Below are 14,424 nucleotides of genomic sequence, written 5' to 3' on the forward strand. Positions count from 1 at the left end.
GTACAGTTTAATACACTTCTCATTGTAGCCAGCTCCATCTTGACCTTTCACTGCTTTTTCATCCTTGATTATAAAAAATATTTATTTTATAAATAATCTTTTCCATCCTTTTAGATGTTTCTCTTCAGTATAGCCAAAGGCCGTCACCCTTGTTGTCAAGGAGCTGCTGAGAAACAGCATGATCTGACTTTAAAGACATGCTCCTAACGCCTCAGTTGTACTAGTTAAAGCTGGAAGCTTTTTTCTTTTTCTTTCCTAAGAGAACTCTATTCCTCAAACAAAATCCTATACAGAAGCTCCATATCAAACAGATAGAATGCTGCTGCTGTGGATAGAGGTGGGGAGGGGGGCATGGCCCAGATTTTGTGAGGCCCCCTTTCTCCCATACCCATTGCTGGTTGAAGGTCACCCACAAAAGCAGCAGAAGTATCCTCAGCACCTCCTGGTATCTGAACGTACTGCCTCATCCCTAAGTTGTTGTTGTTTTACTTTGTCTTTATCATCATAGATTGTCACCATCCTGGAAGGCTGGGAGTTTTATAAATTTCAGAGACCCAGGCAATATCAACATAAAAAGCTTTTCTTCAGAGGCTCAAAAACACTCACTAATTTACATAAACAAACAGATAAAGGTTGGAAGCAGCATATTAGGCATATGAAACAGTGTGTGGAAAACCAATAACATGTAGGGTCTTTGCCTTGACCATCAAGTTAGCACATGGTACAGATAAGACTGTTTATGAGCCGTTATGAAGCTTCATGTGGCGCTGAGCCTGAGCTACTTCCGTGGCCAAAAACTGCCTTATGACCCTGCTCCCTACCTTAACTTTTGATACCTTTGTTAAAAGAGGAATTTGTGTGACTAAGTGGGTAAAGGAGGTTTTGGGGGTCAGGAGAAAGATATTTAATTCAGCAAATGTAAATACTAAAATATAGTTACATGAGAGAGAAAAGGGAAGAGAGAATAGAAGGAGGCGAGAGTTAGGTGGGGAGATAGGATGGGTCATAGATGAAGGACAAGGGAGCAGAGGGAGCTGGTGAATGCCTCTGGCATGTCGTACACAGTGCTGTGTCCTGGAAAACTGCCTCAGATGCTGGTGCCAAGAGCCTAGTCACTACAATTAGTAATTCACCACAGCGTTGTCTAGAATTCCTGACTTTCCAGGTGTATCCCAGCAACTAGAATCTTTGATCTTTTTCAAGTGATTGTGAAAGTCTCGTTTCTTCATGGTGTGTGGGTATGCGTATATTTATCATTTCTTGTATTTGGTGAATATTTGGCTGAGTTTATTTACGTGAGTAGATGTGGACGTAAATATTTTTCAGGATAACACTTGTGTTATCATGTAGAAAGCCAACTCAAACTGCAGAAGTTTTTCCTAATCATACTTGAATGTACAATTTAATGAAACCATATTAACAGAATGCACTCCTGCCTCTGTGCAGTGTGCTCCTTGTGTTTGACAGCTGGAGATAAGTAACCAGGGGCCATAACTTACAGTTAATCCCAGGACTTTTAGCCTGTCCGTAGCAGAAGGAAGTCTGAGGAAATTGACCTAATTTTTAACATGCAGACAGGCATTTGTGGGTCAGTTTATTGTGTTCTCTATGAGCAAATCATGATTTATTGTTTGGTGTTGACATGTTTTAGTTGGTTGGTGATGCTATTCAAGATTCTTGGTAGCTGTATTTTGATTTCTAAAAACAATTGGCTCAGCTCATATTTTTCACTAAGCAATAAAACACCCTTTTAAGAAATAACTTATTCTTTTAAAAGTCCTAGTAGCAGCTAGGAGATATAACTAAGAAAAATAAGGACCCCTGGGTGGTAAGCCATCTCTGCTTTGAATGCACACCTACTAAGAGTCAGCTTTGTGGCAGGCAAGGCTAGTGCTGGGGACCAGCTGCAGGCCAGATAGAGGAAGTTTCCAGCATCATGGAGCTCACTGTCAGGTGCAGATGGACATCAAATAAATAACCATATGAATAAAAAGAGATTTAAATCACGGTGAGTACTCTAGTGGAAGAGTGAAGAGTGTGATGAGAGAAACAGACTGTTTAGTCTGGGTGGTTTAGAGAAGGCTTTTGTGAGTAATGTAGTGTCTAAATTACAATTTAAAGAATGAATAGGAATCAGGCAAATGAAGAGTGGAGGAAAATGATTTCTGGGCAAAAGAGACCGTGTTTGGAAAAGCGCAGAGGGGGAGATGTGCTGATATGCTCAGAGCGCTGCAGAAGGCAGGTCTGACAGAGGAGCAGCGCATGAGGACGGCGCGCAGCAGCGGCTGAGACGCGACGGCCAGGCCGAGCCGGGCGGAAGCCAGTTTCTATTTCGAGAATTGTGAAGCCAGTGAAGAGTTTAGACTCCAGAATGTCATCACCTGTTTGCTTTTGCATTTTTAAAAGTGTGAAGAGCAGATCAGAGGCCAGTAAGAGCGAATGGGAGGAAAATGGTGAGTCAGATTCTCTTGAGGTTAGTAGAGGGATAGAGAAATGCACAGGTTTGAGGTAAGGAAAGCAAGAGCCTAAAAGCACCCACTGGATTTAGCAAGAGCAATTTCAGTACCATAGTTGGTGGAGTAGAAACCCATTAAAATGGGTTGAAGAGTGGATGGGACAGTATATTTATGTTTGTGAAATCCAGGTGATAAGTTCATTGGTGTCTGTTATTTTCTTTACTTGAATATTTAAAATATTTCATATCTTTAATTATTAAAAAATGGGCAATGAGGAAGATAAAACACAGCCAAGTTGTGCAAATAATTCTCTCTAAAGACTTCTCTGTAAAGTGGGGTGGGAAGAATAGTTAATGGTGGATGTGCTGTCAAAGAGGGCTTTTATAGTATTTTTGGTAACATCAGTTTTTTTTTTTCCCCCAAAGCCCCAGTACATAGGTGTAAATCCTAGTTGTAAATCTTTCCAGTTCTTCTTTGTGGGGCGCCGTGACTGCTTGGCTTGACGAGTGGTGTGTAGGTCTGCGCTTAGGATCCGAACTGGCGAACTCCAGGCCATCAAAGTGGAGCGCGTGAACTTAACCACTTGGCCACCGGGCCAGCCCCCACGTTAGTTGTTTTTAAATAGGAATTCGTGGTTAGGAAACTGAACAGTGCAGAAAGGTATCCAATAAAAACAAGACAGTCTCCTCTCCTGTCTTCTTTCCTCTCGTCTCTACCAAAGGTGTTATCTCCTAAATGGGTGATCTTTTAACAGCTACCTTCTGTTCCATTGAGTTGCTGAGTCCCCTGCTCATGGAGACTTTAGTAAGGTTTTTGTTTTTTAAGATTAGACATAAAGCAGTTTTGAATAGGCTGAAGGAAAGGCCAGAAGAGAGAAGAGGGGAAGACTCAGAAGGGGGGAGGTGGAGGAAAATCCAAGGGAATGGTATCTTGAGCACATAGTGGGGTATTGTCCTTGGAAGAGAATCTCTTGAAAGGGAAGGGAAAGAGGACAGGTGCATAAGGAGGTGGCAGGAGATGGAAGATCTGTCATCTGAGTCTTCTGTTTCTCACCCCAGTGACGTGTGAGGCACGGCCATCTGCTGATGGTGAGAGAGGTGAGAAGACAGCTGGGAAGTTTGGGGTGTGAAGAGGATACACTGGCCATAACAGGAGAGCCATCTTGCCAGGAAAATAGCTTGAAATTGCTACTCAGCTTTTGGGTTGTGGGTCATGAATTTAAACTGAAACCTGCTGGTCACATTGTATGATTTTTATCCCTACCTCTTTTGTCTTTTTAAACTTGACAAATGTGTTAAGAATTTAAAGCCTGCTCATATTAAATTTGTTTGGTTTATGGAAGTTGGAACAGTTTGGCTATGTGTTGTGAATCTTGAGAGTAGAAAAAGTGATTTATGTAATGGTTTTCTCTCCTGGAAAAAAAAAAAAAAGCATTTGCTGCCAGAGACTTATGTAGTTCTCTTTTAGATTCTTTTCCCCCAAGGGTTCAAGCTGTATCTCTGGCAGGCTGTTCCTGTGAGGTCTTCCCATCACTGCCAGTTGACGACCATCTCTGCCTCCCGTCACGTTTGATGGAGCTCAGGCTCTGCACGCTCCGCTAGATTGATCCCATCCTTTAAGTGCGGAGAGCTGGGTTTCATTCTTGTTGATCATTGTTGTATGACTTTGAGAGAGTTATTTAATTTCTGTGTCTGTCTTTGAGTTTCATTTGAAAAGGTCGGATTTACAGCCAGTGTTTAAAGTATGTTGATCTTGGAGATATGGGTATATAAATCTTAGGATAAAATTCACAGAATGTTCATTCATTCTAAATTCTGCAGCACCTCTTTAAGATATCTAATTGATTTTCCCCCCTTACCAGAATTGTTGCACTTGTTTGTACCTCATGCCGTATCTTTAATCCTTAGGAATGCCAAGAAGAATTGGCAACGCATCCAAGAGCATTTCTTTTTTGCAACATTTCACCCTCTTAAGGATTATTGTCTGGAGGTGAGCAGAGAACATCGTTTGTAAATTCTGTACTGTGTCTTTCACCCTCATGCTTCCTTTCTGCCATAGTTGTGGAAGGGTTATGATTAGGTTAATTTTTTCCCCTTGCTTGCGAACTTCACCTTAACATTGTAAAGTTCTGAGTTTAATGTTGTCCCATATGCAGATGACTTGCTTGCATGTCCCTCTTAGGCAGTGAAAATTGGCTAGTCATTTTCACTTTCTGTTTCTCAGGCAGTGTCTGCTTGTAAACACTGGAAGGGGGAGTATTTAACTCTAAACAGAAATCTGTTCTGACAGTAAAAGGAAATGAGTGAGAACATTGGTGCAGGTGAGATTTTGTCGTAATGAAGCCGACTGTTAATGAAAAAAAAAAGATCTCTTTCGTTAATTGCGTTTTTTAGGTTCTGGGTGACTAAAATTGTATAGCAAATGACACACCACCTCATGATTGTAACTGTGTTTACATAATTTTAAGAACCATAAACATATTTATTACAATTAGCATGTAAGTTAATTAACTTAATATGTAAATTAAAATTTGTATAGATCATATTACTTTCTCCCTTTTTCAACTATAATTATAATGTTTTGGCTTTGAATTTAAAACCTTTGACCCAGGACTTTTCCTCTAGAGAACTTGGAAGTATCAGTAAATTTAGCTACTGTGCATAAGCAGTTTTTTTTGATTACTAATAAGCTAACGTTTTTTAAAAATATAAATCTATATATTGTGAGATATTCATCATAGAACAATAATGTGTGCTTTCTGTTGCTTCGTTGCAAATATTATTCAGGATTTTAACATGCTCTGTTCTGTGTTCTTTAGTGCCCAGAATGCTTTGTTTGCCATCTTTCTGAAGGACCTTTAATAACTCTCTAGTGCTAACCAGCCTTTTCTATTCAGTCTCCAGCAGGAGTAAGTCCCTTGCTTCCCTCTTTCCCTCATCCTGCCTGTGACTGCCTCACTCTCACGTATTTATATGTCTTACTCTCCATTAATGATAGGAGTCATAACCATCAGTGTAGATAAAATAATGGCTTGCAAGAACCCTGTCTCTCTATGTATTTGAAGCTGTACTTAGTACCTCCTTAATAAATATTTAGTTGCAATCATTATGCAGTTTAAAGTTCCACAAATGTTGCTAGCATGAAGAAAATCATATTTATTCTAAAAACTTTTATGAAGACTTGCACATTGTTGTAAATTTATTTCATTTTTAAGTTGCCTGTTGCTTGTGCTTCTGCTTCTTATGTGCCTTTTCACCTTTGATGATAGTCTGGTTCTCAGTTTTCTTTTAGTAGGTAAGAAAATGAAATGAGGATTGTTGATGTAATAACTAAATAATTACAATTTACAGTTGTGTCACGCTGTGCCATTTACAAAACACTTTCCTGTGCTGTTGTAACCTGATTTTATCCACATTTTAAAAATGAGGAAGTTGAAGCCAAGAAAGGCTAAATGGCTTGTCTAACATCACACAGCTAATATATAGTCAAGGCCAAATTTAGATTCTACATTTGTCTAATGGTAGTGGGAGTAGAGATTTGGCATCAGAAGAGCTTGAACTTGATTGCTTATGAAGGTAGTGGTTATCAATAAATGGCATTTATCCAAATGTTCTCCAACATTAATACTGATTAATTCCAAAACACTTTCTGCTTTTGTTAAGAGCACGGAGGTTTATTACATACAGTTAGGAATACCAAAGTAGAAGATCTGCCTGATCTCCAGGATTTCCTAAATTAATCCCCTCATTTCTTAGAAAATGAGAAATACATCTAGAAAATTGCTACAAGACGTAAATGAAAGTGTGTAATTTGATCAGATATGATAGTTTGGGAGAATACATTAGTAACAATAAGTTGTACTTTAAACATGTTATCATGTATTGCTTTGTTATCTTTAAGGGCAAAAAATTAAGACTTTGCAATTTTCTTTTCAGACCATATTTTACATCCTTCCACGCCTTTCAGGCCTTGTTGAAGATGAGTGGATTGCCATTGGTAAATTTACCAGCTTCACTGACATTCCTTTAGATGCAGGATTTCAGTGGTACCTTTCTTCCACTCAACTTTGTGAACTAGAACCAGGGGACTGGGCTCAGCAGGACAGAGGTAAAGAGAATCGCTCTGGTTCCCTTGTTGACTCGGTTAGGCTTATTGATTTAAGTTACTTAGGACAGGTAGTTGACTTTTCATTGACGTGGTGAACTCTGCTCCTCCACTTAGAGAAAAGCCAGTGAAAAAAGGTGGTAAAACTTTGACTAGTACTTTCAGCTGAAAGTTAGCTTTGCTATAGAAAGCCAAAAACAGCCTGATATACTTTATTATATAAAGCTAGTGGCTTCTCTTTTCTTTGAAATACTATTGTTAATTAATATTCACTGCTCTTCCACAATATATTTCTGTAAAAATATAGCTTTCAAAAAGGGCTAAATTATGAAATTTCTTGTCTCATTTAGGGATAAAACAGAGCTCTTGATTCTAGTCCCTTCTCTGTCTGGTTGGACATCATGTCATCTGTTACCGTCTTTCTCCTGTGCCTTCACCTTTTTTTACACCTACTTCTTCCCTTTGGGTTTCTTTAGGACGCGCATTTCCTTCTGTTGCTCACTCCTCTTCCCCGCTCCTCCTCCCTCCCTTCACAGTCCTGCTGCCCTAAGGAAGCCAAGCATCAAGTCTCCCACCCATTTTAGAAATCACAACTAATCTTAATAGTTGTGTATTAGTAGTCTACAGTCTCATCATTTCTGTCACTCACATTTTGTCCTCGTTCTGACTCTTTGCTAACCCATAACTACCATTGAAACTTATTGCAGAAAATCAGAAATTTTCTTTGTCTCCTTCATTACAAAACCTAAATAGAAGGTCTTCTCTTATCATCCCTGACCTTTGTGTAGCCTTTATTTGCTAGTTTCTTGCTGTCCTGATTTTCCTCCTCAATCCGACTCCTCACTCTCCTTTATGAGCTCCCCTACTTGTCCTTTATATTTGTAGTTCTCCAAAATTTTAATGTTTTCAAGAATTCCTTGGACAACTCGGGTTCTGCCCTGAGATTTTAATTCAGTATGTCTGGAGGAGAGTTCTGAAAAAGAACATTTTTATCAAACACTCTAGGTGGTTCACTAATGCATTTTAAGACATATCACCTTAAATTTATTTATTCATTCAACCCGAGATTTATTGACTGCATCTTATGCAGTAGACATAAGACAAAGTCCCTGTCCTCATGGCGCTTACATTCCTACAGGGGAGACAGCCCTAAGCAGATATGTAATATAATGTCAGTTAGTAAAAAGTACTGTGCAAAAAAAAAAAAAAAACAGTGAAGAGAGAGACAAAGGCTTAAAAAGAGCTTTCTAAGGAGTTGACATTGAGCAGAGACCTAAGTGAAGTGAGAGCAAGGCAAACAGTGATCTGGGGGAAGAGCTTTCCCAAAACAGAGAACAGCAAATGTGAAGATTTGGGGACAAAAGATGGGGACAGAGCTGTTTCATCAGTGTTGTGGAAACAGCCTGATGGGGGTGGGCTGAGCAGAGACTGGGAGGGAGGAAAGGTGTAGAGACAACTGATTGGAGTTCTGCCGCAGAGTAGAGCAGAGGAATGAGGTGTTACCTGGATGGGGACAAAGCTGGAGAGGTCTATTTAGTTTGTTTATTTTTGGTAAAGAGAGGGATATTGCAATAGGGTTTTGTGCTGAGACTTAAATGTTAGTATCCTCCAAATGTTTTCATTGGCCTGGTTTTCTGTGCTGCAAGCTCTCCCTGAACCTTTTTATTAATTTCCACAACTTGAGACAACCACCTATAGAACTGTAACTTTCGAATCTTTGTCTCTGCCTAGCCTCTTTCCTGAGAGTACTGGACATTCTTTAAACTCAACATATCCAAATTGAATTTGCCTGTCTGTCCAAACTAGGCTCCTCGATGTACCCTTTCTATTAATGGCGTCACTCCATCATCATAGAAGTCATCCTTTCCCTGTTCTGTCTCTTGCCACACCCATCCAATACCAGATCTTGGTGATTCTGCCTCCCAAATCTGGCTTCTCCTGGTTAGCCCCTCTTGCACTGACTTAATTTAGACTGTCTTTATCTTTGCCTGGACTAGTGCAAAAGCCTCTACATGGTTTTCCAGCCCCAACTTAATCCCCATGTCACTTTTAGGAGGGATTTTTCTAAAACACAAAACCAGTACTGTTATCCCCATTCTTAAAACCCTTTAATGGCTCCCATCTCTAGAATAATTCTTTATCATTATATACAAAGTCCTTGTGATCTTATCTGAGCCATCACCCTCCATCCATTGCATGCTGTGCACAACACCAGTCCTGCTGCTGCCCGAGCCATTTCCTTCCACATCCCGTGCATGTGCACATGCTGTGTCTACAGTCTGCACTGCCCTTCCCACACACTCTGCTTTGCAAACTGTTACTTCCCTTCCCTTGAGCCTTCTGGGTCTTACTCTTTGCCCTCCGTCCCCAGACGTTAATAACTCCTTTCTGTGGGAGCATCCCCTCACTAGAGTACTGCATTAGGGTTATTTGCATGTCTCCTCCATCCCCAGGAAGCTAAGTGCTCCTTGATTGCTCAGTCAAGTTTGGAGCGGGGCAGAGCTGAGGAAGAGCCTGGAAGGAGATTCTCAGTCCTGTACTAGAGATCAAAACGCTGCAGGGAGACTGGTCAATACCATTCTGTGTGCCCATCAGGGTAGTTAGAAGACAATTGCTTCAGAGAGTATCCTTCATTTTAGAGAAGTTCTCCCAAGTACTTGTAAAATAATTTAAAATAAAGACTATGTCTATTTTTTCAGGAAAATAATATTTCTACAGATAATTCCAATCTAATACTAACAATAGTTTGTAAGACACAGTGTTATTTTATGAACCACTAAGAAAAAATGCTACCAAGCTATGATACCCTATGGATTCTAAGATGCTTCCCAATTTTGGATGTGCTAAAATGTAAAAAAATATGCATCTTATATTTTCATGAAAGGTATACTGGATAGTAGAGTTGAATTTGAAAATTTAAAATTACTCTTGAAAATGGCAATTGTGTCTGAATTGAAGTAAAGTTCTTTAATGAATCTCATTCTAAACTATCATTTTAAACTCTTAAAAATATATGTGTGTGTGCAATTAAATAAATAGGGAAATTTATACATGTGGGAATATTTTCTTTTTCCTTCCCAGGTTTTAATTCAGGTGAGGCAGACGACCAGTCTGAGTGGACTGATGTTCAGAAGAAGATCATCCCATGGAAAAACAATGTTCCAGATTTGGACCTGGAGCTCGCATTTCAGGATCGTGCTGCCAAACTTGGAAAGTCAATTAGTAGACTGATTGTAGTGGCCTCACTCATTGATAAACCAACCAACTTAGGAGGTAATATTGCAGTTTTCTAGAGAATTGCTCAAAATCTTTTGATCCTGAAGATGTTTAATCAATCCAATACCATTTTTGGCTGCCCTTTCCACATGTAACCCTCTTGGGGAGCTTCAGAGGAACATATGGGACATGATGAGCTTAGTATTCTGCTGCAAACAGTAATTCCAGCTTGTTCTGTATAGGACTGTGCCGGACCTGTGAGGTATTTGGGGCCTTGGTGCTCGTTGTTGGCAGTCTTCACTGTGTCAAAGACAAACAGTTTCAGCACCTCAGTGTTTCCGCAGAACAATGGCTTCCTTTGGTGGAGGTGGGTGGAAAGTTATTTATTGTTAAAATTTTTATTTACTGAAATCCTTTGCAGTACTCTATTTTCTGTATTAGTCCTTCGCAGTAATTTATAGTACTCCAGCATTTAATAGTTGAAAATAATATTTAAAGTAAAATACAGCCCACTTCTCTTCCTTTTGTTATCTTTCACATTGTTGTCTTTTTAGAAATCATCAATAATGTAGAATTCTTTTCAGTAAAGTGTATCCTGTTGCAACTCACTCTTGATTTAGGAATACTTTTTATAAATTTATATGATGTTAGGGGAGTTCTTTTTTATAGCATATAATTCTGTCCTTTTAAAAAGACTTTTAACAAGCTGAGTTTCATAAAAAATTTTTAAAACTCTGATTTTACTGCAAGCAGGGCTATAAGTGAATGATTTAATATTTTGCTCTTTTTAAACTCATATTAAGGTAAAACCACCTCAGTTAATCGATTATCTGCAACAGAAAAAAGCAGAAGGTTATACCATCATTGGTGTGGAACAAACTGCCAAAAGCTTAGACCTAACCCAGTACTGCTTTCCTGAGAAATCTCTCCTTCTGTTGGGGTAAGAAAATTCTCTTGAGTCTCAGTCTAGAAAATGTTTCAGAAATTTCACAGTTTCCCTGGACTCCTGATATTACACCCGCATTTGACCTCTGATTTGTAATGTTTGTGGAAAGCCCCCCTAGTTTTCATTTAATTTCACTTGTTTGGGATGGTGAGGTGAACACAGAATTGACTCATAAATCTTTTTGTTACACTTATTTATTTTCCTAGTACCAGAGACTTGTTTCATTTTGTTACTCTGTCTCTTCCAGTAACATTCAGAGTATTTGAGAAAAATATTGTTTGGTACAGGAAAACTCACCTTTCTTCTCCCGTTTTTCTTCATCAGAAATGAACGTGAAGGAATTCCAGCAAATCTGATCCAGCAATTGGATGTTTGTGTGGAAATTCCTCAGCAGGGTATCATCCGCTCACTTAACGTCCATGTGAGTGGAGCCCTGCTGATTTGGGAATATACCAGACAGCAGCTGCTTAAGCATGGGGACACCGAGTCATGACGTTTGTGCCTTATCTGAGATGAGTTGTCGGTGCTATGGAAACATTTTAAAAAACTATTTGGACTAATAGATTCTGAAATTTACTGGGGTAATTTGTATTTCTTTTTCTTGCAATTAATGCCAAAACTACTTCACGTGCCTTAAGTATTTTACTATATGTTGTTCCCTTTAATAAATTTTTTAGCTAAATTGTATGGCTCTTTTAATAAAATATGTTAAGCAATTGTGGAAATAAAACAATGTATTTTAAAAAGATACTTTCTTTTCTAGAAACTAGTATTGTCAGAAATGTGCACTATGATTGGAATAAGGCAGAATGAAGGCAGCTAGTATCTATGAATACCACCCGCTAAGTCATAAGGAGCCACATGGGGAGGAAGCAAAGGTTCTGCACAAAGAAGAGGAGCCGTTAGCCTCTTTTTGTGCTTTGTATCTGCTTATTCCCAAGGAGGAAACAGGCTTGCAAGATGCTGAGCCAGCTTCCCTATAAAGTTCATAATGCTCAGGTAATAGGTTTTAATTTATTTTTAAAGCCATGAGCTAGGCCATAATCATTCCTGTGAAGCTTTTAGGAAGTTTTTCATGTAATACCTTTGCTCAGAGTTCAAATAGTGATCAGAAGTAGTCTATATTTTGAAAACTGTCATATGGACCCAAAGGAGGTGAATTACTCTTGCACATCACTACCAAAAGTGAGAAGGGGACCACGAAGGTTGATTTACTGTTTCTGTTGTTCTGAGGTTTCTTGTTTGTTTGTTTGACTGGGCCACTTCATTACCTAGCAGTAACCATTTATCACCGTCTGGCAATGAACTTCAATTACATCTGAGTCCTTTTTAATAACATTTAAATTTCAGGGTCCATTACCTGTATTTTTTTCTTCTGTAGCTTTATTAAAATAATTTTTGTTTTGCAGAAGAGTTGCAAAGATAGTAGTTTCCATGCACTGCACCCAGATGCCTCTAATAGGATCTTACATAACTATGGACATTTACCAAACTAAGAAACCAACATTGATAATGGTGCTGTTCACTAAACTACAGATCTGGTCTATAGTCATATTTCCTGTTATCCCACTAATCTCTTTTCTGTTCCAGGAGCCAGTCCAGGCCACTACATTGCATTTAGTTATCACGTCTCCTTAGTCTCCTCCAATCCCTGATAGATCCTCAGTCTTTCCTTGTCTTTCATGACCTTGACACTTTTGAAGAGTACTAGTCATAACTATGTCCAGTTGTGGTTTGTCTGGTCTTTTCTCATGATCAGACTGAGGTTATGGGTCTTAAGGAAGGATACTGCAGTGGCGTGCCCTTGTCATCACGTCTCAGCATGACTTACTGCCTCAACCATTTGTTGAAGGCAACGTTTGCTATGTTCTTCTCTGTAAAGTTGCTATTTTTCAGTTTCCACAGTCTGTGTGTTAGGAGTGAGTCACTAAGCCCCGCCTACAATCAAGGGTGGGAAAATAAGCTTCATCTCTTCGGGGGAGGAGTATCAAAGAATTTGGGGGCAACTGTTAAAACTACTACAGTAATTAATAAATATTTTGGGAGAGATAGTTGGAGGCTGTGCCAATATACTGTTTCTCCTGAACGTTTTGCCCACTGATTTTAGCATTCATCAGTGGACATTGCCTGTACCAGTTATTATTGTAGTGTTCCATTTTTTTTTTTTTTTAGGAAGATTAGCCCTGAGCTAAATGCTGCCAATCCTCCTCTTTTTTCTGAGGAAGACTGGCCCTGAGCTAACATCCGTGCCCATCTTCCTTTACTTTATATATGGGATGCCTACCACAGCATGGCTTGCCTAGCAGTGCCATGTCGGCACCCGGGATCCAAACCGGCAAACCCCGGGCCACCGAAGCAGAACGTGTGAATTTAACCACTGCACCACTGTGCCGGCCCTTACTGTAGTGTTCTAGTGGTGATATTCTGTATTTCCCTCGTTTCTTCTACATTCATTACTTGGAATTCTTCTGTGAGGAAGACTTGTCCCTTATTTAGTCATGTTTATATCAATGTGGATGGTTGGCTCTCGTGTCCTTTTGACATGCTTTTTTTTCTGAGTACTTCCTTACTTTCTAGCACTACAGAATGCTCCAGGCTCTTTGGTTTTCTCTACCCCAGTTTCTAGAATCAGACATTTCTCCAAGGAGCATTGGTTCCGTTTATTGGAGAATGGCATTAGAAACCAAGATCTGGGTGCTAGATGTGCTTGTTGCTAGTGGGGTATCACTGCAGGCCCTGTCAGGAGGCAGAGCTAGGGAATCTAGGTGTCTTCCAACCCACGTGTATGTATATAAATACAATGTCTAGCTGTTAACATAAACATCTCTGACACCAATCGAACACCATAGGATTCATTCTAACATTGACCTCTTGCTTATTTTTACCTGCTTTTTTCTGACATAAACCTCGTGCTCATTATTGTGGTTTCAGAATTGCTAAACCATACCCCTGTGAAACTCAGCAATTTGTATAACTCTTTTCGTCTTTAGCCTTACAGTATCCAGTCAGAAGAGCATTTTTCATTTATTGAGGTTAGCCCCCATCTTACCTACCCCACTGAAAAGTGAGTTTATGTCATATATTTATAATATGGTTAGACTCATTTATGACAATCTGCATTCCAAACTGGAATCCCTCCAAAATTTTGGCTGACCTGATTTTAATGTGCATACCATCAGAGTCACTCTTTGCAGTGTACAGTTTTGTGGGTTTTGACAAGTACATACTCACAGATCCACCCCTGCAGTACCACAGAAAACAGTGTCAGTACCTAAAAATTCCTTTGTGTAACTCCTTCACAGTCAACCACTTCTCCATTCCCAACCACTGATCTGTTCTCTATACTAATTTTGCCTTTTCCACAATCAAATAAATAGCAGCATATAATTTATAGCCTTTTGGGTCCGGTTTCTTTCACGTAGCAAAATGTGTATAAGGTTCATCCATGTTGTTGCCTGAGTCAGAAGTTCACTTCTTCCTATTGCTGAGCGGTATTCCAGTGTATAGACAGACCACAGCTTGTTTATGCATTCCTCTATTTCAGGCACCTGGGTGTTTTCCAGTTTTTGGTAATTATGAATGAAGCTGCTATAAACATTCATATAGGTTTTGTTTTCAGTTTATTTGGTGAACTATGTAGGAATGGGGTTGTTGGGTCATAAGGTAAGCATGTTTATAAGAAACTCCAAACTGTTTTCCCAT

General features: G+C 39.4%; 1 protein-coding gene across 5 annotated transcripts in view; it reads left to right on the forward strand.

Annotated features, from left to right (window-relative positions):
- The window catches only part of TARBP1 (TAR (HIV-1) RNA binding protein 1), an 83,965-nt gene extending 72,510 nt beyond the window's left edge, over positions 1–11,455 (forward strand). For 3 of the 5 annotated variants that reach the window (XM_014846572.3, XM_070492441.1, XM_070492439.1), the window contains 6 exons: positions 4,364–4,445; positions 6,392–6,563; positions 9,642–9,833; positions 10,019–10,143; positions 10,580–10,716; positions 11,047–11,455. In XM_014846572.3, the coding sequence (XP_014702058.3) occupies positions 4,364–4,445; positions 6,392–6,563; positions 9,642–9,833; positions 10,019–10,143; positions 10,580–10,716; positions 11,047–11,215 (877 nt within the window). In that variant the 3' untranslated portion in view covers positions 11,216–11,455. Of the gene's footprint in view, positions 1–4,363; positions 4,446–4,679; positions 4,777–5,274; positions 5,365–6,391; positions 6,564–9,641; positions 9,834–10,018; positions 10,144–10,579; positions 10,717–11,046 lie in introns of those variants that run through there. The other 2 variants (XR_011496293.1, XR_011496294.1) reach the window with 2 other exon arrangements.
- Positions 11,456–14,424: the final 2,969 nt, after the last annotated feature.

This window comes from Equus asinus, chromosome 2 (genome assembly GCF_041296235.1).
Source record: "Equus asinus isolate D_3611 breed Donkey chromosome 2, EquAss-T2T_v2, whole genome shotgun sequence".
Taxonomy (NCBI): Eukaryota; Metazoa; Chordata; class Mammalia; order Perissodactyla; family Equidae; genus Equus; species Equus asinus.